Below are 27,491 nucleotides of genomic sequence, written 5' to 3' on the forward strand. Positions count from 1 at the left end.
TGATAAAGCTGCTAAAGAGGCTGCAGAAACAGGGATCATGTCTTTTGTGCCAGAGAAAGAAATGAAAATGCCAGAAACAGCTCCTAGATAGCATAATAAGGACCTTAGATTGATTAAGGCATTGCAGGCAAATAAGCAAAAGAGTGTGTGGTTTGTCACATCCACTGGGCAGGTGGTAATGCCTCCTTTTCTTTGAAGGGAATTGGCCAAAATGGAACATGATAAAGTACACTGGGGAACAGAGAATCTTTTAAAACATTTGGAGAAAGTAGTTATAGGAAGGACCATGACAGAAATTATTCGTTTAGTTACGGAAAATGTGCGGTATGCCAAAGAAACAATCCCAATATGAATAACAGAGTAATATCTGGAAATGTTAGGGAAGGAAAGTCCCATGGAAATTACCGGCAAATAGATTTTACTGACTTATCCTGAAAAAGGATATGGATATATTCTAGTTTTAGTAGATTCATTTGCAAAGTGGCCAGAGGCTTTCCCTGTTCGTACCAATAAGGCAAGAGAAATAGTAAAATCTTACTTAAAGACATTATTCCAAGGTTTGGGGTGTCTTTAGGAATGTATGTGGACAGAGGTCCTCATTTATGGTTGGACTCCATGATCCCGTGGGTCTTTTCCAACCTAGTGATTCTGTGATTCCGTGATTTTGTGGCAGAAGTAATCAAACAACTAAGCAGTGTTCTGGGAATATCCTGGGATTTGCATACGCCTTATAGGCCTCAGTCTAGGTTGAAAGTGGAAAGAATGAATTATACTTTGAAATGGCAGTTTAGTAAAATATATCAGGAAACATATATGACCTGGGTAAAAACTCTACCTTTAGCGTTACTAAGAATTCGATTTCTACCGTGATGAGGAGGCCTTAGCCCATATGAGATATTGTATGGGAGGTCTTATCAGATGCCATATGTTTCAGGAGATACCACTGTTACAGGGAATTTGGACAATAATAACTGTTTGATATCTTTAGGAAAGACTGTCCAGGAATTGCAGAAATCTGTGACTGTTAACAAATCCTTGGAGCATGATATGCCAGCACATCCATTCCAGCCTGGAGACTGGGTGTATATCAACTCCTGGGACTCAAAACCATTAACTCCTAGGTGAAAAGGACTGTACCAGATACTTTTAACTACATTCACAACTGTGAAGCTAGCTGGAAAAGGACCCTGGTTTCATCATTCAAGGGTTAAGAAGGTTCCTGCTTCATGGACCATGGGACAAGGATGTCCCACTGCTCACCTCATGTCAGTTGAGTGGGTATTCAAGCCCAAGTGGAAAATCCAACGTGACTCAGGGAACCCACTAAAGATTCAAAGAATGAGATCATGATGAATTTTTGGGTTATGTTTCAAATGACTGTCATTAAAACAATAACTGTGGGAAAAAAGGGTGGATTAGAATAACAACAGCACATTGGAATAGATAAAAGGTTTTGGTAAAATGAATAGACTCTCAAGCATGACAGCCTGCCTCCCCATGCCACATTCCACCTCAGACCCCATACCCTGGGGGTTTATTCCATTAAATTTTACAGCTCTTCAAAAACTGGATAATGTCACCAAAGCGCTGAAACAGGCTAACGTGAGCTATTATTTAGATAGCGAAAACCATTGCAGACAAAGGCTAAGGGTGCCTCCAGGCTTTCTTACTAGGGATGGGACACACATCTCCTAGGGGGGCTAAAGCCCTTGCTAAAAATCTAGCAAGGCTCATTAACCGAGCTTTAAAGTAGATGTGAAGGGGGAGGGGGATGAGACCAGGCTAGACGGGAGTGAGCCCGGAAGTGGGACACCAGTGACTCGGAGATGGTGTGCGGGTGAGGACCACCAGTCCTTAAGGGCAAGGGAGCCCACGAGGACTGGGAGCTCTTCAAAAAGGAAATCCTAGCAGAAATCCTAGGAGAAAGCCATCCCCATGTTCCGGAAAAAGAGCCGGCAGGGGAAAAAACCAGCTTGGTTGAGCAGGGAGATTTCGAGAGATATCAAAAAGAAGAGAAATGTCTATGAGCTTTGGAAGGAGGGACAGGCATCTTGGGTGGACTACAGGAGGGAAGTGAGATCATGCAGGGAAAACATCAGGAGGGCTAAGGCCCAACTAGAAATCAGATTGGCTAAGTCTGTGAAAGATAATAAAAAATCTTTCTATAAATATATTAACAGTAAAAGGAGGACTAGGGAGAATATACAGTCCCTATTGGATGCAGAAGGGACAACAGTGACAGGGGATGAGGAAAAGGCTGAGGTACTTAATGCCTTCTTTGCCTCAGTCTTTAATTGTAAAGAAAGTTGTTCCCTCCGTGTGCAAACCCAGGAGTTAGAGGAGCAGAATGAGGCTCCCATGATCCAAGAGGAGGCGGTTAGAGGCTTGCTTGCCCAGCTAGACACCCACAAGTCTATGGGGCCGGATGGGATCCACCCAAGGGTATTGAAGGAGCTGGCAGATGTGCTGGCCAAACCCCTTTCCGTCATGTTCCAACAGTCCTGGAAGACTGGGGAAGTCCCACTGGACTGGAGGCTGGCTGATGTGGTGCCCATCTACAAGAAGGGTCACAGGGAGGATCCAGGGAACTACAGGCCTGTCAGTCTGACCTCAGTGCCAGGGAAAGTCATGGAACAGGTGATCTTGAGTGCTATCATGAAGCACATGCAAGAGAACCGGGTGATCGGGCCCAGTCAACACAGGCTCTCAAAAGGCAGGTCTTGCCAAAATAACGTGATCGCCTTCTATGACAAAGTGACTCAGCTGCTGGATGAGGGAAAGGCTGTGGATGTGGTCTTCCTGGACTTCAGTAAAGCCTTTGACACAGTTTCTCACAGCATTCTGCTTCGGAAACTGTGAGCCTCTGGCCTGGACAGGTGCACACTCTCCTGGGTGGAAAACTGGTTGGATGGTCGGGCCCAGAGAGTGGTGGGAAATGGTATTAAATCCTGCTGGACGCCAGTGACAAGTGGGGTTCCCCAGGGCTCAGTGCTGGGTGCAGCCCTGTTCAATGTCTTCATCAAGGACCTGGATGAAGGCATGGAGTGCACCCTTAGCAAGTTTGCAGATGATACGTAGCTGGGTGGAAGCGTGGATCTGCTGGAGGGTAGGGAGGCTCTGCAAAGAGATCTGAACAGGCTGGACTGCTGGGCTGAGACCAATGGCATGAGGTTTAACAAGGCCAAGTGCCGGGTCCTGCACTTGGGGCACAACAACCCTATGCAGTGCTACTGAAGATGCAACACTTTTATGGCCAGGATTTAACAGGACTGTTTCAGGCATCGTGCTAACACCCCTTGTCCAATAGAGTCCACCCCATTAGACCACCATTTCTTAGACTGTGTCCCAGGGTACAGTGAGACAAAAGTCGCTGCTGGATTAATGACCCTGCATGTTACCACCTGCAGCAGTGATGTGGCTGAAGTACCAGAATGTAATATCTTGAGAAACGGTCTGGAACTTTGGATAAAGGTTACAAGGGGACTGGAGATATATTTTGAATTGATGCTTTATATGGGGAAAGAAAGGTAAATTTGATTACCCAAAGCTGTCCTGAAACTGTACACAGAAAATCACACGTAACTTTAGCAGGGGCAGATGTAATAACAACAGCCTTACGAAAAGCCTGAATCAACACTTGCAGCTGTTCACAGGCTGAAGTGCCAGCCACTGGGTACAGCGTATGGGTATTGGGAAGTGGGCCTCGGACTACCAGATTATCTTTTACTGAAGGAAATACGCCTGTAACCTTAGTCCTCCTGACACTGTGCCCTGTCTGGAAGCGAAGCCCTATAAACCCTCAATATTGGGGAAAAACCAAAAGAGCTAGTGGTGAGGATAATTGGCTAAGGCCGAGCACATCCAGTGATGTAGGATGGGGATTACAGAGTTTTTACTCCTGGGATGGACTGCATTGGAAAATCAGATTCTAATTGAAAATCTTACCTGGCAAGTGGAAACACTGGCCAATTCTTTTGCTAAAAGATTTGAATTGATTAGTCAGCAGGTAAAATCCAATACTAAGGCAGTATTACAACACCGCCTGATTTTAGATTTATTGCTGGCCAAAGAACATGGAATCTGTGGGGATCTGAAACTGGACATGGATCATTGTTGCATCCATACCCCAAATGTAATGGAAGATCTTAATAAGCAGATAGAACAAATACAGGCTGTTGCCTGACAAGCTCAAGATCTTGGAGAAGATGCAGAAAACAATTGGCTGAATAAATTTTTAAGCCATATAGGTGGAGTATTGCTGACTGGGTGGCTGGCTTCCTTGTCACAAACTTTAGTGTTACTCACTGTCATAATAGGGATTGTCTTCTCAGTATTGAGTTGCGTAAAATGCATAGTTTCGAAAAGGGATCACATTTCTAAAATAGATACAGATAATCTATGTTGGTGTTATTCTGCCTTGCTTGCTATCCTGTGGGAAGAAGGGTGGTGTGGACCTTTAGATGAGTATCAAAGGTCCAAAAGGAAAAGGAGAGATTTGATACAGTATGTGGAATATTTCAAAGTGGAATGTTTTGATTTAAGGTAGGTTTCATCTAAGTACTTGTGTTCTTTGAAAGTTAGACAGAATGTCCCTCTGATAGCATGTTTTCTTTCTCTGATAGCATGTTTTCCTTAAAACGGTGCTTTCCAGACATTGTTTCTTGAAGATGATAACTTCTTGTGTGAAGTATGATCTGTGCTGAACAGATGTCTCTTCTTCTGTGGAATCATGAAGGGTTGGGAGGCTCTCCAAAGGGATCTGAACAGGCTGGACCGCTGGGCTGAGACCAATGGCATGAGGTTTAACAAGGCCAAATGCCGGGTCCTGCACTTGGGGCACAACAACCCTATGCAGTGCTACAGACTAGGAGAAGTCTGTCTAGAAAGCTGCCTGGAGGAGAAGGACCTGGGGGTGTTGGTTGACAGCCGACTGAATATGAGCCAGCAGTGTGCCCAGGGGGCCAAGAAGGACAATAGCATCTTGGCTTGTATCAGAAACGGCATGGCCAGCAGGTCCAGGGAGGTTATTCTCCCTCTCTACTCGGCACTGGTGAGACCGCTCCTTGAATCCTGGGTTCATTTCTGGGCCCCTCACCACAAGAAGGATGTTGAGGCTCTGGAGAGAGTCCAGAGAAGAGCAACAAAGCTGATGACGGGGCTGGAGAACAGGCCTTATGAGGAGCGGCTGAGAGAGCTGGGGTTGTTTAGCCTGGAGAAGAGGAGGCTGAGGGGAGACCTCATTGCTCTCTACAACTACCTGAAGGGAGGTTGTAGAGAGGAGGGTGCTGGCCTCTTCTCCCAAGTGATGGGGGATAGGACAAGAGGGAATAGCTCTGCCAGGGGAGGTTTAGGCTGAACATTAGGAAAAATGTATTTCACATAAAGGGTCATTGGGCACTGGAACAGGCTGCCCAGGGAGGTGGTTGAGTCACCTTCCCTGGAGGTGTTTAAGGCACGGGTGGACGAGGTTCTAAGGGGCATAGTTTAGTGTTTGATAGGAATGGTTGGACTCGATGATCCATGATTCTATGATTCTTTGAACCATTTTAGTTACGAGATTTAATGTGACAAATGGATGGAGTTCCAGGCTATATTTCTTAGTACAGGATACATCAGCTTTAGAAATGTTGACAGGATTCACAGATCAAGGAGACAATGGTTAGCCCACGTTCTGGTGATGCATTTCATCCTTTTCCAAGTCCACAGATCTTGCTCCTGGGACTCACTGCCTAGGTTAGTAGATTTTAGGACATGTTTGTGGTGAGTGGTTTAGCTGGAGAGCTCGCCTACCATGTGTCCAAATGCTGCTGCCTTGCTGACCGTAGAAGGAAAAGGCAAACAGGGAGCAAGCTGTGCCTCTGAAGGAGCCACACATCTGGGAGGAGGAGTGCAGGATCTGTAGCATGGTCAGGAAAGAGTTGTTCAGGGAGAGAAGGTGTAGCAGCTGTCTGAAGGCTGGAAAGCTTCCGTATTTCCAGCATTCAGGTTGGTTTAAATTTAAAATGAATATCGGGTGCCTTTGTCTTCAAGATTTTCTGCTTAACCATTAGGACAAGCAACTCATTTGTATGCTATTTTGTGAATGACAGTTAATATCCCCACATAACCTTTGGACCCAAAAAACCTGGGTCTGGAAGATAAATGCCAAGAAATCTACAAAAACATTTGAGGAATTGGCTTCTGTTCATGTGCAAAGAACAGGTCAAATCCCCCTGTAGTAGAGCAGGCACGTGGTGTGTTGTGGAGACATTTTATAGGGAAGAAGGACTTGATGCTGTGAGCCTTGTTGACATCGAACAACTCTGACAAGACCTTGAAACAGAGAGCTGAGAGAAAAACAAGATTAGCATGAGATGATAAAATTATGCCGATGTTGAAACATATGCAAACCATGTCATCAAAATTAGAGCAAGTACAAGACAACGTGAAAGTGCTGTTGAAAAACAGAGAAGGGCAATGGATGGGTCCATATAAGCTATTAACATGGGGATGAGGTTATGCTTGTGTTTTAACAGATACAGGACAAGTTTGGGCACCAGCGAGGTGGATTAAGCCCGCGTTGCTGTGTGACAACTGTGAAGCCCCAACCACGAAAGCAGCCAACAAGAATGAGGAGGATGTTAATATTATGGATGCTCTTAATCCTATGGGTGGTAGTTAAAGGATGTCCCTGCGTGATCGATTCTCGAAAGAATGTGTGGATAACATTTGCGAACGTGACAGGTCAAGACTCATTTTGTCTCTCTTTAGCCACTGCAGGAGATCCGTTTAGAACGTGTCTGATAGGATTACCATTAACACAAAGAGACTATTTGAGTTTTAAGCCTTTCGTGAATGATAACTCGACCCTCACAGTACGTAATGACACAGATGTCAAAAACTTGATACTAAGTTTAAAGTACACTGGCTTTGGAGCCTCAAGAGTTAGGACTGTTAGGTTCACTGAGAAATGGAAGCTGCATATTTTGGTATGGACAGGAAGCCCCAGGAAGTTGGGTAAGATCTTCTAGCTACCAATTCGTTTATCCCCAAAGTAAGTGGTATAACGTATCATGGTGGTGTGAAGGAGGAAAGGAAACCATAGAAATTAATACAACTTATAGTCTGAAGAAATTACCACCTGGCATTTTCCTGATATGTGGCGATCGAGCCTGGTCGGGAATCCCTTCCAGAACTAGGGGTGTACCCTGTAATCTAGGGTGGATAACCATGTTTATGCCATCTATGCAGGAACTATTGCAGCAACACAAAAGAAACAAAAAGTCGAGCTATGCCGGAGTGGGAGGCGGGCCCGGAGTAACAACGGAATCTCAATATGAGTATAATCGTTCTCCTTTATTCACACACACAAAACTCGTTATATACTTATTCTAGCAGAGCACGCGCTAATAAACAACTTACAATTGGTTCTACTGTGCTGTCCATACGCCTTAAACAGTTACAAGATTGGTTAAAAGATGTTAAGCACGAGAAGGGGGCTGATACAATGGTCTTGACGTTTTAGGGACTTTCTAGCGCTGAGTTCGGTGCTTTTGTTATGCACTTCTTCTGTCAACATACCAAGGTCAGCTTAAAGGAGGAACGCCAGGCCTAGTCACAAGTGTTAACCCTGGATTGTTCATTGCTATCAAATCATGTCCTCGGTTGTCGAGCCATCCTTCCACAGAGCTAGACGTAGTGTCACTTATGATGCAAATTGTAATAGTCAGGTGCAGAATTGGGATCATACTTCCCGAATTTTAGCTGCCATTTTTGTACCACAAGTAGGAGTAGCCAAAGCATTGAGTACATTAGATAAATTAATTTGTTGGTTTGCAAAACAGGTGAATTTAGCTTCAAAAGTATTGACAGCACTTACAGTAGATGCAGATTCTATAAGACATGCCATGATTCAGAATCAAGCAGCAATAGATTTTTTATTATTAGCACAAGGCCACAGATGTGAAGAGTTAGAAGGAATGTGTTGTATGAATTTTTCAGATCATTCCAAATCAATATATAAAGCCACAAAGAAATTACAAGGTATAACAAAACAATTGACACATGAACAAGAATTTTTAGATAATTGGCTAGCAGGGTTTGGGATAACAGGATGGGTACGAGAACTGTTGGTCAAAGAAGGAATGTTTTTTTTAATTGTGTTAATTGTTTTAACAATTATCCCCTGTGTGTTACAGCGTGTACAACGTCAAGTCGACCGTATGTTCCACCTAAATGCTTTAGTTGAAAAACAAAAAGGGGGAATTGTGGAGACATTTTATGGGGAAGAAGGACTTGATGCTGTGGGTCTTGTTGACATCGAGTAACTCTGACAAGACCTTGCAACAGAGAGCTGAGAGAAAAACAAGAGCTAGTTTGGTGGGAAGAAGGAACTGAGAGAAAAACAAAAGAAGAAAAATATCAACATGGTTAATTTTAGTGTAACTTGTTTATTAGCATGCGCAGTTGTTTAGCCAATAATATGTTAGCAATAGCCTCATGGACAACCACCTTTAGCCAATAATACACGGTAGATAGCCTCGTGAACAGCCTGTTATGTAAACCAAAAGGGTATATAAAGAAACAGCTAAGTTAATAAAGGGTCTTCGATCCATCAGATTGAAGTCTGTGTCTCAATCCCCTCGTCAGTGTGTTATAGCAAGCCAGAGTTAAACTTGGCCAACCAGCCCAAATGGATCTGTCATGGGGATTTTAGGATGGACCCTCCTGTTGCTTCACCTGCCTTTCTGTTAGAAATTACTGCCCCCAAGCAGAGTGGCAGAGGCAGATGTGTGTCTGAGCCAACACTCAGGCACTCACAGAATGGTTGGGGTTGGAAGGGACATCTGGAGATCATCCATTCCACCCCACCTACTAAAGCAGGTTCACCTAGAGCAGGTTGCACAGGAATGTATCCAGGCAGGTTTTGAATATCTCCAGAGAAGGAGACTCCACCACCTCCCTGGGCAGCCTGTTCCAGTGCTCCATCACCCTCACAGTAAAAAGTTTTTCCTCATGTTCAGGTGGAACTTCTTGTGTTCCAGTTTGCTCCCGTTGCCTGTCTGGCTCCATCCTATTGACACCTGCCCCTTAAATATTTATAATCATTGATAAAATCCCCTCTCATTCTTCTCTTCTCCAGGCTAAACAGACCCAGGTCTCTCAGCCTTTCCTCGCAAGATGCTCCAGTCCCCTAATCATCTTTGTGGTGCTCTGCTTGACTTTCTCCAGTAGTTCCTTGTTTTTCTTGATCTGGGGAGTCCAGAACTGGACATAGTACTCCAGATGGGGCCTCACTAGGGCAGAGTAGAGGGGGAGGAGAACCTCCCTCGACCTGCTAGCCACACTCTTAATGCACCCTAGGATACCATTGGCCTTCTTGGCAATGAGGGCACATTGCTGGCTCATGGTTAGCTTGTTGTCCACCAGGACTCCCAGGTCCTTCTCTGCAGAGCTGCTTTCCAGGACTCTGCACTTGCTTTGTTAAACTTCATTAGGTTCCTCTCCACCCAACTGTCCAGCCTATCCACTCGTGTGGGAGTGGGAGGCGGACCCCAAGTAACGATGAAATCTCAATGTGAGTATAGTCGTTCTCCTTTATTCATAAACACAACACTCCTTATATACTTATTCTAGCAGAGCACGAGCTAATAAAACAACTTACAATTGGTCCTACTGTACTGTCCATGCACCTTAAGTAGTTACAAGATTGGTTAAAAGATGTTAAGCACGAGAAGGGGGCTGATACAATGGTCTTGACATTTTAGGGACTTTCCAGCGCTGAGTTCCGTGCTTTTGTTATGCACTTCTTCTGTCAACATACCAAGGTCAGCTTAAAGGAGGAACGCCAGGCCTAGTCACAAGTGTTAACCCTGGATTGTTCATTGCTATCAAATCATGTCCTTGGTTGTCGAGCCATCCTTCCACACACTCGAGCTGTGATAGAGTAGGGGCTAAAAGGAATGCCTAGCCTCTGAACCAGCTGGCTGAGGAGAAGCACAGGCCTGCTTCTGTCACATCTGCTGTGGCAGTGGTTGAACTCCTGCAGAGTTGCTGGAAAGTGAGTGGGGGGTGTCCTACAGCTGGAAATGAGTTCTCCTTTTGGCACTAAGCAGCCATGCCTTTGGCTCTAGTCCTGCCCCAGCCAGTCTCAGAGATCACCTCTCCCTCTGGCCAGGAGGGATGATGGCTTTAGGATGACATTTGGCTTGGCAATTCCAGTAGGACTGATAAGGCCACTTGTTTATTCACAGCTAAATCCACAAAAGCTTATGTGCCACAACATTCCTGTACCTTTACGCTCCCCACTGCCTGCTGGGCTCTTCCACAGCAGGTTAACAGGTGCAGCCTTCTTCCAGCCCCAGGAGCACGTCCAGAGGAGAGGTGTGAAGCCAACACGCTGTGGGCTGCTTGGCAGAAAAACTGCAGCAGGAAGGGTGGAAGTATCTTTGCCACCGAATAGCCTCTGGACTCCTGGTTAGGATGCGGCTTTGAAACCTCTCAAGGGAAGAAAACTAAAAGTGGGTCTCCCACGTCCTGGGAGCGGGCTGTGTCTACTACACCACTGGGTTAAGATGGGCACTACCATTTTACTGCCCTTGTGATGATCACTTCCTAGGGGGATGCTAGCACCAGGAGCTTCCAGAGTACAAAGCAGAGGAATGGTTCCAGACGGGGCACAGTTGGATCTTTGCTTTCAATGCCTGCTGAGAGAGTGAGGTCTTCCTGGGCATGCACAACACAACCACCAGGGCTGGGTGGTATGGACAGGGGAGCCAAGAGGGATGGCACCAGGGGAGTTTAAGGTAAAATCCTATGGAATTGAGATTCCAGTAGGATTAGGAGGCACCTGCCTCCTACACAGTTTTCAGGAACATGATTTTGGACTTATGTGCTGAAATTTCTTAGGACCTGAACATTCTATTTGAATCAGCTCACACAAGCTAAATATCCAAGGCAGCTGGTGCACTGGGGAAATAATCTAGGTAAATCTCAACAAGGGCACATTCTCAGCTGCCTCAGCCCTGATCTCAGCACTAAATATGCACTAGGCTGCCTCTGAGAGCAGTTGTTAACCTCCCAATAAAGATGAAAACGTGCTTCTCATTTCCTGGCACTATCTGCAGAAGCTCCTACCTCTACACTTCCATCACTGCAAGCCCTCAGCAGCTGATCATAAACAGTCCCACATAACAGGGAAACAGACAACATAAGTAACAGAAAATGTGCCCTGTTTGTTTTGGATTCAATTGACGAACACAATGACTATGTGATAATTCCCACCATGTGTCAACTACTTATGTTTCACATCTCTCTTCCATCTTTCTCTGAATGTCTCATTGCTTCTGTGCTCTGCTGCGTGTAAAGGTGTTTCCCATGGAAACACTGGTTTCCTCCACTGGCAGTACATGGAGTCAGGTGCGGAAGGGAGAGCAGAAATGACAAAGGAGAAGTGCGTTCATGTGCACTGTGAAAGGATATTCCCACAGGATGGTGGGGAAGGCCATGGAAGTGCTTGAGGACCCTAGCTTTTGCTAGTTTTAATTTAATACATCTGGAAACTTCATGCTCTTGGAAATATTACTGTTCTCGTTCCACAGGAAGGAGAACTGAAACACTAAGAAAGTGTTGGAAGTCATCACTGAGATCTCTTTTCACATATTTATTGTTTCCTCAAAGTCATGAGATCCCAGAGGGGATGCTTTTTCTTGTCTGTTTTGTTGCCTTCGGAGGCGTTGCCTTCGGAGGCGTGGCGACCTGGTTCAGGAACGGCACGGCGACCAACCCCAGGCCGCTCGGTCCATGAGCTCACAAACACCAATGTGGTGGGTGGCAAATGGCGTTTGTTGATACGTAACACAGCCTTACATAGCTTGGGTTTACGATGTCACTTCCGTCCGCTTACATCATGAACTAAACGCAATTGGCTATCCGGAGGGGGTCCTACCTTTCTGTACATCGCGAGATCTTCCGACCGCCGGGCCTTAGCTACCCACATTTCCCCCCTCCCTATGCTTAACGAAATAGCCAAAAAATTATAAAATATAAAAATCTTAACAATATAACAATATAAAATCTTAACAAATTTAAACAAATTAACAAATATAAAAATCTTAACAAGTCTCAAATATAACATCAAAAGTCTAAATTTAAAATATAAAGTCTAAAAAGTGCAAACAACAGTTTCATAGTAACAAACACTTGGCACACTTGGGCCAATGGTAGCTTGAATGTAACTGGGTGTAACGCTGACCAAATACCTTCTTAAAGCAGTTGCTGGTGTTCTACAAACGTAATGCTAACCTTCTCTAGCCAGCTCTTAACAAACGACACAAGCTTACTCAATATACAGGGTCCGAAAATCAATGCCAATATGATTATTACAATCAGCCCTAAAATCAAAATTACACAAAGGCATCGCAGCCCCTCCCCATAGAGGCTGCGTCGCTGTTGTTTGGATTCCGCCGGTGTGGAACTCTCAGGTGCAGACAGGATGCTTGTTGACTTGTCGTCCTCTCCTGCCACCGGGGCGTACGGGTTACAAGGGCATCTGATAATCCGGTCCTGTGGACAGAAACTCTGAACAAAAACCGTTAAAGAGTCCCTCAACCGAGGGCAGTTTGCTACAACGTGGCCCGCCTGGCCGCATGTAAAACATGCCATCACATTGGCTATTGCGGTGCGAACAGCCATCTGGATTGGGGCTAGATGCTCTTCCTTCGCGACATGCTTAATCATGTCTGCGATACTTGACCCCAGCGGCAATGACTGCAGAATTTCTTTGGTTGCTGAATTACACTGCTGACGTAAGCATTCTGCTACAACCGGGCCTTTTGCTTCCGCAGGCAGGCTCGAAGAGTCGACTGATGCCTGGAGACAGTCCATGAATTGTGTGAAACTCTCACTTTCATTTTGTTTTATCGTGGACCATGGTGATGGTTTGGCAATAACTCTAGAGGCTGTGCGAATAGCTTCTCTGGCCGCACGGGTAGTTACCATGACTTCATGGGCCCGCAGGCCCTGGGCTTGCGCCTGAGGGGTAATCATTGTTGGGTCTGTTCCCATGAGCCGCTGCAGGCTGGAGCCATGCAGTGGGTGATCTGCCCCAGCTACTTGGGCTAGTTGCTTCACGCAGTTGTCCTCCCATTCTTGTTTAAAAACAATCATCCCTGCCCCGTCAAATATTAATCTACAAGCTTGTTTTATATCAAAGGGGAACATATCATCTCCACCGAAAACACTGTCTATGAGGGTGGAGACCATAGCAGAATTAAGCCCTTTATCTGCAATTGCTTTAACAATCACTTGTATATCCTTAGGGTTTATTGGTGAGTGGACCCTCTGTCCACCGTCCGTCACTTGGACTGGGAACGCCAGTGTGGCTGATGGGGCCCAATCGGCACACGCTATCTTTATTTTCCTCCAATCCGTGAGAGGTATTTGTCCCCCTCTTGGCTTTTCTTTAATTCGAGTGGGGATATGTTGGCTTTTAACTCTATCCACCCCCACTTCCTCCTCCTCTGAGCTTGAGTCGGTTGTGGACCACTCGCCCTGACTAGCGTCTGAGCCGGAGTCAGAACTTGACTGACCGGTCACTTCCGGGCCCCGATCTCTTTTTGTTGGGCCCCAGCCCCGCCCACCTCCCTTGCGGGCAGGCCGCTCCCTCCCCCTCGGCTCGCCCCGCCTGCTGCTCAGAAGCAGACGGGCGCTCTGATTGGCTCTCCGCCCCTCGCTCGCACCACCCTTCTCTTTCATGTTCTCCTCCCCTTCACGCTTGCACGCGCTATTCAATTCCAGCGCTTCCTCCCTGTTCCCGCCGCAAACGTTCTCACCCTGCCTTTCCCTTTCCCGCTCGGCGCCATCTTGGGGCGCATAAGGTGTCGGTCTCTCCGAGATTTCCTCGGGCCCTGGTTTCCCAGTGGCGCCCCGGCCTCCTCGGCCAACCCACCCCAGAAGGATTCCGCTCGTTTCTGTCCCTCCGTAAGCGGGTTGGGGTTTGGGGATTGAGGGGACGTATCACCCTCTCGCAAACATTTAGACTCAGCATGATCATCACCACGTGGGGGGTGCAGAGTCTGCGTGGCCGCCCCGACCCCCAATTCCGGGGTGGCGGACAAACAGTCCCTTGCTGCCCTCCAGGTCTCCTGCTCCTGCGTGGCCTCCTGCAAGGCCTGTATGACTTTCCCCCACAACTTAAGGTTTTTCCCACAACCCGAGGACATCGCCTCCTCGGCTAACGCTTTGGTGCATTTATCCCGCACCTCGGGGTGCAGAACATCCACCGGTTGGTCAATGACCCCAAGCTCTAAAAGCCTCGCAATTGCGAGAATAAAATCTTTAGGCTTACAATCTGTCTTATATAATTGTGAAACGACCTTCACAAGGGCTTCCATCCTCCTTGCGGGTCCGGGAGCGTCCTCCCCGCTGGGCTGGTCCAGCCGCACCGGCCACCGTTCACCCGATTCCAAGTGACTTCACGATTCCCGGAGCTCCTTCCTGGCTCCCGGGTTTCGGCACCACTTGTTGCCTTCAGAGGCGTTGCCTTCGGAGGCGTGGCGACCTGGTTCAGGAACGGCACGGCAACCAACCCCAGGCTGCTTGGTCCATGAGCTCACAAACACCAATGTGGTGGGTGGCAAATGGCGTTTGTTGATACGTAACACAGCCTTACATAGCTTGGGTTTACGACGTCACTTCTGTCCGCTTACATCATGAACTAAACGCAATTGGCTATCCGGAGGGGGTCCTACCTTTCCGTACATCGCGAGATCTTCCGACCGCCGGGCCTTAGCTACCCACACTGTTTATTTTTCTGTAGTAATGCTTGGCTTAGAAAGGCTATTTTGGTGGTGCTGATCCTCCTTCACATTACCACTGTTCTGAGATGGTAAGTAAGCCTTTGATTTCTTTTTTTTTTTTTTTTTATAATGGTGCAATAAATACCAGTTGCAATGGATACACAGGAATCTCTGGTCTCACCCCTGGGATCCCTCTGAAGAGTGATGGGCTCCCCTCTCCCCTCATCCTCAGCTGACATCTAGCTGTAGCCCTCAGCCAACATCTAGCTGTAGCCCTCAGCCATGCTCCTTGGTCTAGGCTCATCTGATGGCTGGTCTGCAAACAACACTGGCCTTCAGATGGCAGGTAATAAAACCGTGTCTTGGCTCCAGCGTCAGTCTTTCCTGACTGAAACAGGGGTCTTCCCTGTGCAGCACGCTGAAGCACTCCCTCAGGGTGCTGCGCAGAGAAGACCCCTGTTTCAGACCCCTGAGGGAAGCTCCCTCAGGGTGGCGGGCCCGCCGCTGTTTTGTGGGGGTAAGCCTCGGGGAGCCCTGCCACAGGTCCCACACGACCGCACAAAGACAGGAGGGCACTGGCTGGTGCACAAACACGATTTATTTCCACATCTCCGGCTCACGCGCGGGGATGTATTGCAGCACCCTTCATTCCATGCTTAGTGCGGTACCTTTGCTATGGCCCCTGGCCGAAGTCCCGCCCCGGCTTTCGCGAGAGCGGGCAGCTCTCCCAGCATGCCCCGCTCTTCCTCTTCCCCGCCGCCGCCCTGAGGTTAGGTGGCCGTGGCGGCCAGGGAGCTGTCCCAATCCGCTCCCATCTTCCCCCAGGTAGGAGGCGAGGTCTGCCTCGCCAGGCGCCCTCGGTATCTGTGGGGCTGGCACGGGGAAGGACGGGTAGGGGATGGAGATGGGGTAGCTCATGGTTGAGGTTGGGAGCAGGCCCCAGGAGAGGACGTGGCTGCGGTGATGACTTTCTTAGGACACCTTTGGATTTAATTGTGAAAAGAAAGCGTAACTTCTGAGCAGCTCCTTCAGTTCGCTGTCAGCAGTAAGGTAAACAATCCTGCTTCTGCATATCAGCGTCAGAAGCTTAATACGTTTTTTTTTTTAAAAATATCTTTTTTGTAGTTGAGCCCCCAAAATGGTGCGCTACTCTCTGGATCCGGAGAACCCTACGAAATGTAAGTTATTTTTCCATGGACAATCGTGTAGGATTTCACTGAAGCCATTGAGGTTTTAATTCCAAAAGATGGTCTTTTTTCTCTGCAGCATACAAGTCCCGGGGATCCAACCTGCGGGTGCATTTTAAGGTACGGCTGGGTGTGCATAGCAGGGAATGCAAATTCATCTGTGTTTTGGGTTGTTTTGTTGGTTTCCGGTTTTTGTTTTTTTTAACAAAGTGACTTACTGTCTTGTCTTGTTATGTAGTTACTTCAGGGTGGTAGCGTAGGTCATGGCCTGTGTTTGCTTTAGCTGCTTGTAATAGTTTTTATCCACAGAAACTAAACCAAGGCGCTGTGTCCTAAAGAGCTTCCTGTCTAACATAAACAATAAAACACAGTAGGAAAGCATGTTGCGGTGAATTTAGCAGGAGGAATGTGTTATAGAGAGAGATTTGCTTCATTTGTCTTACTCTGCCTTTTTGGTTGTTTGGAAAGAACATGGAGTTCATCTGACCGTGGGGCTGGTTGGGAAGTATGGCAGGGGAGCCTTGGGGTGTTTGGCATGAGAACACAAGTTCCTCTGGAAAAGGTTTAGGTGCACGGGGAATTCGGGACACATTTGAGTTAATCACAAAACTAAAGCTGAGCGGATGCTTTTCTGCTTGGTGTTATATAGTGCAGGTGAAAAGAGATTTCACTTATTTTGGTTTACTCTTTTATTGTGATCAGGTAGTATTGTAGTTACTCTCTGACTTTCACATTTAGTATGCTCTCTTAAGTACTGTTACTTTATCCTTGATTTTTCTTTCTGAGCCTTTTCTTCTCTCCCCTTTTATAATTTCCTTAGAGATAATTATGCTGTTTGTAGCTTGTTTTGTCATTGGTTCCTCTGAGATGCCATAATTGACACTTTAGTAGGATTTATCTTTCAGGCTCCTGCTTTTTTTGATTTTTGGCCAAAGAGAAGCTATGAAAAGTATAAATACTGAAATTTTAATTTTGCTGGTTGGAAAGATCTAGCCATTACATAAAAAAACCAATAAAGATGTGGCCAGAGCCACAAATTCAGTAATGAAAGTCATAGCAAGGGTTAGGAAGATAGATAGTAGAAAAAAGTGTTATTAAGTATTCTTTGTTCTTTAATTTTTTTTGTGTGTGTGTGAGGGCTTCTTTTAAACTGAGTTTGTAGCAAAAAGAATAGGGTCCAGGAAGAAGAGAGGAGTTCTTTTTATCCCATTGTAACTTGGATAGATCTGTTAAGCAGGACTTCCCTGTGCTTTGTGTTGCTAGAACACCCGTGAGACTGCCCAGGCCATCAAAGGCATGCACATCCGCAAGGCCACCAAGTACCTGAAGGATGTCACCCTGAAGAAGCAATGTGTTCCCTTCCGTCGCTACAATGGAGGAGTTGGCAGGTGTGCCCAGGTGAGATCTGTGATGGAGGCCGAGAAGGGTGCTTTGTCTTGGGCTGGGTAAAGGAGAGAGAAAAGATGATGTTGAGATGGTATGGAGAATAGTCTATCATCAATGATGATAAGAGGGAGAAGAGTTATTCTTGATTCCAGTACAGCAAGCATTGCATCTACTTGCAGTGTCAAGTAATTGATCAAATGTAATTACTTCTGTATGCAGCCTTAATAAAAGGGGATGTAATGGCAAGGTAATGGTGTGTTAAGGGCAAGTTGTGTTGTACCAGGATAAAGACTGAACTCTTTTCTTCCAGGCCAAGCAGTGGGGCTGGACACAGGGACGCTGGCCTAAGAAAAGTGCTGAGTTCTTGTTGCACATGCTCAAAAATGCAGAGAGCAATGCTGAGCTCAAGGTAGGCTGTGTCATCATTATTAAATGTGAAGCATTTGTGTTGTGTGTTGGTGCTCCTGGACTCAGTGGAATTAGGCTGCGTGTAGTTTTCGAGTTGAAATAATTTTTTGCAGATAGCTAGTGTGTGCATGGCTGTCGACTGCTTAGAGTAAGGGTGGTTTAGACTTCTTGAAACCTACAGAACAAAGCAAAATCTGGCTCTTGGTCAATTTGTATCTTCGTAATATACTCAGTGCTTAATATGGTAACTTTGATGTCAGTAATCACTATCTTGGGACACCTTTAGAATAACCATGTAATAATAATACTCTCTCTGAGCCATCAGCATCCTTTTAAATTCCTTGTGACATGTGGAAGAGCAGTCAATGTTTTTCTGACTTCAGCTGGTGCTTGCTTGGCAAATACTCTGTCCTCTGACACTGCTATTTTATTTGCCAGGAGTGATGTGTGCGGGGGGTGGTGGTTATCCATGTTTCTGTTGCAGAGATTATTTATTTGAAGAGAAAAACAAATCACAAGTTTAACCTTTCCCCCCTCCCAGGGTCTTGATGTGGATTCTCTGGTCATTGAGCACATCCAGGTCAACAAGGCTCCCAAAATGCGCCGGCGAACCTACAGAGCGCATGGGCGGATCAACCCCTACATGAGCTCCCCCTGCCACATTGAGATGATCCTCACTGAGAAGGAGCAAATCGTTCCCAAGCCAGAGGAAGAAGTTGCTCAAAAGAAAAAGGTACCACATGTTGTATCCTTACTCCTCTTTAATGTTGCTGTCAAGATATCTGAGCATTAATACTGGTTTTTAGGCAGAGGGGTTGCTGTGATGACTATCTTAGGACACCTTTGGAACCAACACCTATGAAAAAAAAAGTTTTTCCTGAGCAACCTCAATATTTACTGTAAACACAATGCTGGGATCTGAGAACAGTACTTCTCAGGGGCTGACACTGCATGGATGGTTTGTCCATTCCTCCCCCGGAGTGGTGACAGCATTCTCTGTCCCTGCCTGTGAATATGGACCCAGGGCTCCCAGGACTGGAGGGGCTCCTCACAGACCCTGTTGAAAGACTTATGGTGTACTTAGGTCATCCAGTTAGGATATGCTGTGTTTCAGTACGATTTCAGTTGAGTTGACAGCCTGTAAGCAGTGCAGTAACTGGAAAGACATTTCCTGATGTTTGGGTATGATTAGTGGGATGTTTTGTAAATGGGTGAAGAAACTTCTAACAATTCTTGGTATTTCTTTCAAAGGATGACTGTAAACTTCTTTGTAAGATGTTTTTGAGAAGGTGTAAAACTATTGCTGTTTTCTCATGTCTGTGTTCTGTTTTTCAGATATCCCAAAAGAAGCTGAAGAAGCAAAAGCTGATGGCTCGGGAGTGAATCTGATACAACAGATGTACATAAATAAAGCTTATAAAGCTAAGCTATTGTGTGTGTTTCTCTGCTTGTCTGAAGCTTCTGTTCTAAGTGGTGTCCAGTGCTCTGCTCCACTTTCAGAGCCATGGGTGTGCTGCCTGGTGACACTCGGGTGCCGCAGCAGCCAGCAATGCCATTGGAAAGCCGGCTCCTTTGCCAGTGGGGACGTTAGTCACTTAATACCAGTACTATTCGTATACGAAACAAGATCATTTGAACACGTACGGGTGTGGTTTTCCTCGCCTGGGAAGAAGTCAGCAGTAGTTCTGCACCCCCAGACCCAGCGCAGTTGTGAGTCCGTCCGACCGTCCCGGGCCCTGACTCCGCTTCCGGCCGCGAGGGCGGGGCGGGGCATGGGCCACTTGTCACACCGCCTTCTACTATTGGCGGCGTATCGGCGGTGGTGCGCGTCAGTCGGGAGCCGTTTCCGGTGCGGCGGCCAGTAACTGCGTCGGGTCCCTGTCGACTGAGGTGAGTGCGGGGCTGGGGCTGTGCTCCGAGAGTTCCTTCGCACCCTGCCGCTCCTCCATCCCCGTCTGGCTGCCCGGCTGGAGACGTCATCGGGCTAGCCCACTGTGCCGCTTGCTCCCTTCTCTGCGGCCGGAGCGGCGGCTTGAACTGGGAACGGCTCATGCAGGGGCGCAGGGCTCTGGTTTCGGTGCGTGTTTGCGTGGAGCAACATAAATTATCCCTTCTAGGCTAGGTCACCCTTTATGAAAACAACCCCAACCCTTTTGTCCGCACAGCCGTTTTCCCGTCCTGTGACGGCAGCTGAGCAACGACCGAGCTACACGGGGGAACAGAGACTAAACACACTGATATCTGCAGCGTCAGGCACCTTCACTCTGCTGACCCGAATGTACGGCGGCTTGCAGAGAGAAACAAAAGCTTGTATCGCAAAGAAATAAGCTTACTATTAGAATTTGACTATTTGCCTTTGTTTTGGGGGGGGGGGTGGTTTACTAAAAATGAATGGCCTGCTAACCAGGCAACAGAGCATCACCAAATCAGAGAAGCAGCAGCAACATCTCAATATGTTTGGACTGGTGCTATACTTCCACTGACTTCTTTCTGCATCTGGCAGAAGAATGACTTATTTTTTGGTCTGGAATCTTGATGCAGTGTGGCTGCAGAGCTGCTTGCTGTTACCTCAAAAGGGCAGCCTGGACTTCTTCAGCTAGCAGATGAATCCACATCTTGCTGAAAATTTAGTATCTAGGAAGGGGGGGGATGGGGCTAAAAGAAATCTTTAGGATAGCTTAAAAAAAAAAGTGAAACTGATCCCAGCTGCAGTGTGCATATTTGCCTCTTCATTCTCCCTGGAAGGATCCTGGAAAATTTTTGTTTTGCTTGTTCATATGCGAATTCAAATGTCAGCAGCCTAGAGAGGAGGAGCACAAAGGACAAACCTACCTTATGCAGCAAAGTGTATCTAATATATTGCTTGTCAGTACTGAAAGGGTCAGCTCTACTCCTAATTAACTACTTCTTCTCCTAGCTGTCCCTTTCTGCTCCTGCACTTTGGCTTGCTGCTCTTTCCGAAGGCTTCTTCCTGGTTTTGGGACAGAGGGAATGATTAATTTTCTAATAGTTTGGTCAATTGTATGGATGGGTGTGTGATACGTTCTGTACAGATACAGGCACGTTTAGCTCGGATACTTGGATGCAGAACTAAGGCTCAAAGGAGGTCACATGCCACTGTTTATTTGGTTGAGGCATGTATTTGAAAGAGAAGGAAGGAAAGAAAAAAGAAAGAAAGAGATAACTCAGCTACTGCTGCAGTGTCCTGTCAGTCTGACGCTAAGTCTGGTGGGAGAACGTTCTCAAAACCTCACCCTTGCTTCATCCCTTCAATCCATGCCTCCGGTAATAGCGAGGGGATCATCTTGCTCGAGGGGATTAAGCCCCCCTGCCCAATACATGGTACGCTGTGTCAAAGACCATGGTGCCCAGTGATTGCCAGTCTTTGGAAATACACCAGGGCCCGGTACCCTTCAGCCTTCTTTTCTGATAACAAAATGCTATCCCTCCCTCTCCCATGAAGGAGAACCCTCCATACATACTCAGTTTCAGATTCTCAGGGGTTCCTACTAAAATCCTTCCTGAACTTGGCCAGTTCTGCAGCCGTAAACAGAGCTTCCTTCGTAATTACCAAAGGGTTCTGATCTTCATTATGGTCATACACGTATTCAGTTTTAACCAGGGGGCATACATGAAGAACATTTTCTAATTCTAAAACCTCCTTTGCCTTTTGCAGTTCCTCCTGAGGATAAATTTGCCTAATCACACCCCCCCCAGATGTTTTATCGGTTCCACCTCTTCAGAGGCAGTCATTTCCTGACAGAAGTAGTTTCTCAACTCCTCCTGCAAAATCTTATTCTGACTTCTCTTCTAACTGATCTTTAAGGTCTCCTAGTAGGTCTTGTAATGATTTAACCACCATCTGCAATGAGTCGATAACTGCATCTGTGTGCCTCACCCTTCGCAAAGGGGACCTTTACCTTTCCCTATCCGAAACTCCCTTTCTTTGTGCAGTACCTTAATTTGATCAACTACACTCTGGGGTTGGAACCAATGAGCTTTTGCCCATTCTTGGCCTGGGGAACTTGGGCAACATTGATGTTCTTTTAATAAATCAAACAACTGTTCCACCCCCTCGAACAGTGAGGGCCCCTGATCAGGAGTATCTATAGACTTGTGAGTGGCCATCTTAACCAATATGTAGGGGATCACTATCGTCCTGAGGGGGTCTCACCTTACACCACCACAATTCCTCTAAATCCACCCTCAGGAGGTCACACCTTTCCAAATATTTATCAGGTTCTAACACGTTCAAAAATTCACTCACTTCATCCTTCTCTGGCTGGTACCCTTGCAGGTAGACGGAACTGTGGATTCAGACTCTGCATTCGCTTTGTACCAAGGTACATCTCAGTCACACAAACACTCCAGAGCCTCAAAGAAATAGCCTCAACAAAGTAGCAGCAGGCACTTTCTGTTTTCTGAGTATCCTGTCTGTGATGCCAATTAAAATGATACATGCCGTAAGGATATGGGTACATTTAGGTCAGATACTCAGACACAGAATTAAGACTCAAATAAGGTCATGTGCCACTGTTTATTTGGTTATGAGGCATGCATGGAAAGAGGAAAGAGAAGGAAAAAAGTGAAGCAAGAGAGAGAGAAAGATAGCTACCCCCACAGTGCTGTGGCATCCCATCAGTCCAATGCTCAGTCTGGTGGGAGAATATTCTTCAGTCCTCACCCTTGCTTCATCCCTTTATACACTCAGGGTCATGCCTTGCTAATAAGCTCATTTCACTAATTCTGCCCCTTCCCACCAAAAATGTGCACCTGTTCAGGCATGTTTGGCTCCTGGCAGTTGTTTTGTCTGGTGTCTGTATCCATTATCAGGGTGGACCCTCCAAACCCATCCTATTCAGCACTGCAGTCCATGTGCAGTTGTCTGGATGATGAGATCTTCAGGTTAGGTGTGATATTGAGAGAGACCAGTTCTTTCTGTGGTATACTACAGTGTGGGATCAAGCGATTCTTCCTGTGCAGGAAGGAAGTAACTCATATTCTCCTTTTCTCAAATCCTGACTAGGATTTCCTCTTCTCTCTGCTCCCTCCCCCCCTTCAGTGGTAGGAATCCCGTTGGATTGATCCGAGTCCTGCCATTTAATTTCACCTTAAATAAAGGGAATGAGAAAAACAAACCTTTTCGGACCTTCTGTTGCAATACAGCACAAACTGGGCTAATATCTGGAGTTCACCGCTTAAATTGGTTTTGTGTGGTTTAATCAAAACCTTTTATTTTCTGAATTTGATTTTCTAAGTTCCAGCTGTAGGAATGATAATAGCAAACTCCTTTTTTTGCTAAAACATCAAGAATGTTTCCCTTGTTGAGGACTTTATAGCACTGGAACACATAGCATTTTTTAAACTTTAACTGTTAATCTATTATTAAAGACTGTTTGAATATCAACTACAGTCCCTATTAAGTAAGGCTATTTTCTTAGCTCATGGCATATAAACACTGTCATCCTAACTTGTTTTGTTTTTTTCCCTCAACAGGTTTGTCACAGAACAAGAGGAAGCCATGATGTGCATTCCTTGTATTGTCATTCCAGTTCTCCTCTGGATCTACAAGAAATTCCTTGAACCGCACATCTATCGTGTTCATTAAGTGCATACGGCCCAAGAAAGCTGTGGAAGAAACAACAGCCACAAAACAAGGTCAAGGGGGCAACACTGGAAATCCATGGGCAACTTCAGCCACAAAAAGAGATCAAGAGGATGAGTCTGGAATTTATAAAGTAAGATTAATGCATTTAGTGAACCAGGTAAACTGCAGATAAAGCACCCAGCAATAGTTCAGGGTTTGCACTGTGAGAATGGATATTGAGGAGATTCGTGTCAGCATGACAGGAAATGGCGGTAATTGTGAAGTTGTGAATGTTTATCTTCAAGTTTAAGCGTTTGACGAAATTCATGGTTTAACATTTGTGCAGGGATGGGGGGGAAGTCTGCGTTCGCGGAGCCTCGGGGAGGAGCTCTTGAGAGTCCCTGGGCGGTCCGGGAGGGGCCGGGTGCACTAAGGGGAAAGAACATTCTCGAAGATGATTGTAATATTCATGAAACTGAATGAATATGCATGAGAACAAATGTATAAAAAGGTGTGGCAAGCGTGGTTTAGTGCGTGTGTTGGTGGGGCAGGAGCTCCTCGTGCACCCAGCGCTGTATTACCCAGCTCCCCATCCCTGGATAATAAAATACTTCGCTGCTGAATTGGCCTGGCAGTGTAGTCATTTATAACAGCACCACAAAAAACATACATACTTGTGTTTTTACAGACATTTTTGTGGCTATTTTCTTATGGAAGGGAGTTACTGGTACTGAGCCAGCTATAAATAGTTGCTTAAAGACAGCTCCTGGTAGGTCTTGGAAGGATAGGAATCACACCTTTTTTCTGAAACAGCTTAGTTTTTCATTTTTTGTTTTTTAATGACTGGCTATTTTTTCAGAGAAGGAAGAAGTCAAATCATTGGTATATCACACCAGATATAGAAAGCAGATTTTTCTTTTAAAAAAAACAATCTTCAGCTAGCTCTGCCACTTATAATGAGGGGAAATGTTTCACGTGTGCAAATCATGCATTTACTGTTTCTTTCTTCCAACAAAATGCAAAGATTTATATTTTGTCTCTGCCCTCATCCCCTCCCTTCCCACTGCTGAAGCAATAATTATGTGTAACTATAAAGAGATGCCACCACTTTGGTTCTTGCTGCAGATTTCTGCATAGATCTTTTCTGGCCTTGCTTCTAAAACCAATTTTCATCACCAGCTGTTACTATTCTGGGTGTGGAGTCCTTTTTTTGATATCCTGTTAATTACGCTGTCTTTTATTTGCAGTTTAAAAGCAATGGCATTACAAATGAAATTGCTGCAAAGAAGATACACAGAGGTGTCTGATAAGAAAATGGATTAAAGGAATTAATTCATATGGATTTTATTCCCTTGTGTCCAATATGAACTGGTGGTATTTCACTTTGAGACTTTTTTCTTTGCACATTTTAACTGAATAAAATCTGTTATCACTTACAGGATAGGGTCTCTTTTGCCACTAAAATGGCAGCTAGCACACTTCTTAATTTAAAATGTTTGAAACCTTAAGTTCTTTATTTTCCTCACTGGAATGACTTTTAATCTATAATCTATTTGCTTATAGAACTGGCTACCGATAGCACAAAATCCACCTCAGATATGGAGATGGAAGGCTTGCAGAGGCAGAAACAATTATTTAAAGGAGAGGACTGTGCTTAGTAAATCCTTCCTCCCTCAGGCATCTGCTTTCTAGAGTTACCTCAGGTCCCACTGACTGGATAGGCGGCCGAGGCAGTCAGCCCGTTGCCCTGACACCCCCACGGGTTACCGAAAGGAGCCTCTTGCCATTGGGAGGGTTCACTGACGGAGACCAGCTCACAGGGACGTCTTAGAGAGACTAGACGGACTACTGCTCTGGTGGCAAGTAGCAATTCTTTATTCCTCAACCAGAGTTTTTATACTCTCCTGGGAGAGCTTGTCAGTTTCTACCAAGCTTGAGTGCACTGTTTACATTACTGCTATTCTTACCGTGAGAATACAAGTTATGCAAGTTCTACAAGTGAGGGACTACGTGTCTGTTCAAGGATTCACACATTCTTCTGTTTGTGCTGGTCTTATCTTAGACCTGCAGGTGCCCTGGAAATATATTTAACTCGGGCCCTGGAATGATGAGAAACTAAGCATGTTGCCAAGAGCCCTGATAGACCACAATCTCCCTTTCAGGAGGAGCAGCTTTGTTGTTGGCATGATATTCTGTTCCTGACCCTTTCAGGCCAGACAGAATATTGCTCTCCAGGCTCTTGGCTTTCATTATTCTGTCTTTGACCCTTTCAGGCCCCCAGAATGTCTAATAGTTCTCCTCATTCCACCCTTTCTTATTTGTTAAATTGAAAGTGGTATTGGCTTGTCTCTAATATGTTCCAATTTAATTTTTCTCAAATCTACTATTACTTGTCGGAATTGTTTTATGATAAGTCTTAGTACATATGGACAGACAAGTAGTCCCAACAAGATTACAACAGCAATTATTATCAGGCCGTAAATCCCTTGTTTGAAAGATTCAAAAGACGGAAAAGCAGATTTTAAAGCATTGACAAAAGTTTCTGTCTGTTCAGCTACAGATAGATCTATCTTATGAGAATTTAACATATCTTGAATATGTTGCCTCAATTCGTCCAGGTTCAAAGAAGTATTGGCATTATCCCAAATGCCTTGTAAGTGACTTTGGACTTTCTGCCATGAGAATACAGTGCAATTATATTTCACTGGAGTTACACAAATAGTACGATATTTTGCATGGCACAAAAGGGATTCTCGAGTTGCTAAGATCTGCAATTGTCTCCCCATAATATCAACAGTATCTTTAAGCGAATTCAAACGTAGTTCAATTTTCTCATCCCAATTGATTTGATTTTGGAATGCCTTTGATATGTTTATTGATAGCTCATTGACATACGTGGCTGTTTGAATACTTGTGGTCAAAGAAATGGAGGCTACTGTTGTTACAGTAATAGCAGTAATTAAGGCTGCAATTCCTGCTATTATTAGTCCAATCATTCTCTTATGCCGGTGCATGAGTTGCTGCGTTGCCTTTTCCAATATTTCTGATCCTCTATCCGCATACCAGTTTTGCGATAGATTGACAGGTAAATATACATAATCAGGCTGTTTTACCAATAAGAAAGAATCACTAGTGCTGTTTATGCAATTGGAAATTTGACAGTTGGTACAATTAACTGTATTATTAATAATGGTCAACATTCCACTTAGGAACGCATAAGGTTCTGGAACACAAGCCCGCATATAAAACTCAGTGACATTTTGTGTCTCTCTCATTGCCCATACCGATCCTATTTGAGTCCATGTAATATTTAGGGGTTTTTTTGCCTTAACTTTTCCCAAGGCGGCAACAGCCTTCCATAAATTAGAATAGAATGTACGATTATTTTTTGTCCATATTCCAGAAACTAAATTTATTGGCCGCAATTGTTTATTAATTATATTCCAGTCACATAGAGATGTATTTGAACACGTTGTTTCATTAGCGTGACACACTCTCCAAGATGGTGCAAAATCCATCTGTGGAGGAGATAAATTTCGACATGGGGGAATATGCGGCGGGGGTACTCCAGAACCTTTACTTCCATTCGTAAGATTTGGATAATAAAAATCTAAAGCCCAATGAATCCCTGCCGACACATTAGTATCCCAATCATGCTGAACAATCACTTCTTCACACAATAATTCAGTATGATTAGTCTGAAAACACATTGGATTTCCATCTATTTTTCCAGAAAAGTTAAAGTTTGCTGAAAAGGCCATAATATGTTTATCAGAATATTGTCCCATAAATATAGTCTGATTATTGTATACAGGTATGTCCACTGGTTCTTCTCATGTGACTGGATGGATAACAGGAGGATTGGGGACAAAAGCCCAATAGGTTTCTGCCTTACATCCGTGTTGTATCAGCCATAGGGTGCTCAGCAGCATTGCTACCAACCGGATCCTCGTCTCCCAGTCTCTGCTCAACGACAGTCTTTTCATTCGTCTCCGCAGCTTTCCCATTTTTGTTTTTGGCATGTCGGACGCACCGTTCTGGAATCCACCGGGGTGAGGTTTCATCTGTTGGAAAAACACAAACATACCCTCTGCCCCAGATTAGTACCGGATCAGGACCACGTATTTTTCCATCCATTGGATCTTT

The 27,491-nt window shown here is 45.4% G+C and overlaps 2 protein-coding genes and 3 non-coding genes across 6 annotated transcripts; all 5 read left to right on the forward strand.

Moving 5' to 3' along the window:
* The first annotated feature begins 15,499 nt into the window (after nt 1-15,499).
* LOC138733771 (large ribosomal subunit protein uL22-like) lies at nt 15,500-19,185 on the forward strand. 2 transcript variants are annotated; one of them, XM_069881263.1, is made up of 7 exons: nt 15,500-15,602; nt 15,903-15,955; nt 16,044-16,084; nt 17,228-17,362; nt 17,661-17,759; nt 18,300-18,491; nt 19,094-19,185. In XM_069881263.1, exons 2-7 carry the CDS (start codon nt 15,916-15,918, stop codon nt 19,139-19,141), a joined length of 555 nt encoding a protein of 184 aa, XP_069737364.1. In that variant the 5' UTR covers nt 15,500-15,602; nt 15,903-15,915; the 3' UTR covers nt 19,142-19,185. The 2 variants fall into 2 exon arrangements, with proteins under 2 accessions (XP_069737364.1, XP_069737365.1); XM_069881264.1 differs by lacking the exon at nt 15,500-15,602 and adding an exon at nt 15,657-15,827.
* On the forward strand, nt 15,733-15,801 carry LOC138733804 (small nucleolar RNA SNORD58). Its single transcript, XR_011339467.1, has one exon. It is a non-coding gene; the product is annotated as a small nucleolar RNA SNORD58 (small nucleolar RNA).
* LOC138733806 (small nucleolar RNA SNORD58) lies at nt 18,013-18,080 on the forward strand. Its single transcript, XR_011339469.1, has one exon. It is a non-coding gene; the product is annotated as a small nucleolar RNA SNORD58 (small nucleolar RNA).
* On the forward strand, nt 18,574-18,644 carry LOC138733805 (small nucleolar RNA SNORD58). The gene has a single exon (XR_011339468.1). It is a non-coding gene; the product is annotated as a small nucleolar RNA SNORD58 (small nucleolar RNA).
* Nucleotides 19,186-19,569: 384 nt separating the features above from the next.
* Nucleotides 19,570-24,876, forward strand: LOC138733800 (UPF0729 protein C18orf32 homolog). The gene is given in 5 exon segments (XM_069881294.1): nt 19,570-19,648; nt 23,255-23,353; nt 23,355-23,496; nt 24,593-24,631; nt 24,633-24,876. Coding segments are annotated over 4 exon segments (291 nt in total). The 5' UTR covers nt 19,570-19,648; nt 23,255-23,279; the 3' UTR covers nt 24,669-24,876.
* The last annotated feature ends 2,615 nt before the right edge of the window (nt 24,877-27,491 follow it).

Source organism: Phaenicophaeus curvirostris (genome assembly GCF_032191515.1).
Source record: "Phaenicophaeus curvirostris isolate KB17595 chromosome W unlocalized genomic scaffold, BPBGC_Pcur_1.0 scaffold_34, whole genome shotgun sequence".
Taxonomy (NCBI): domain Eukaryota; kingdom Metazoa; phylum Chordata; class Aves; order Cuculiformes; family Cuculidae; genus Phaenicophaeus; species Phaenicophaeus curvirostris.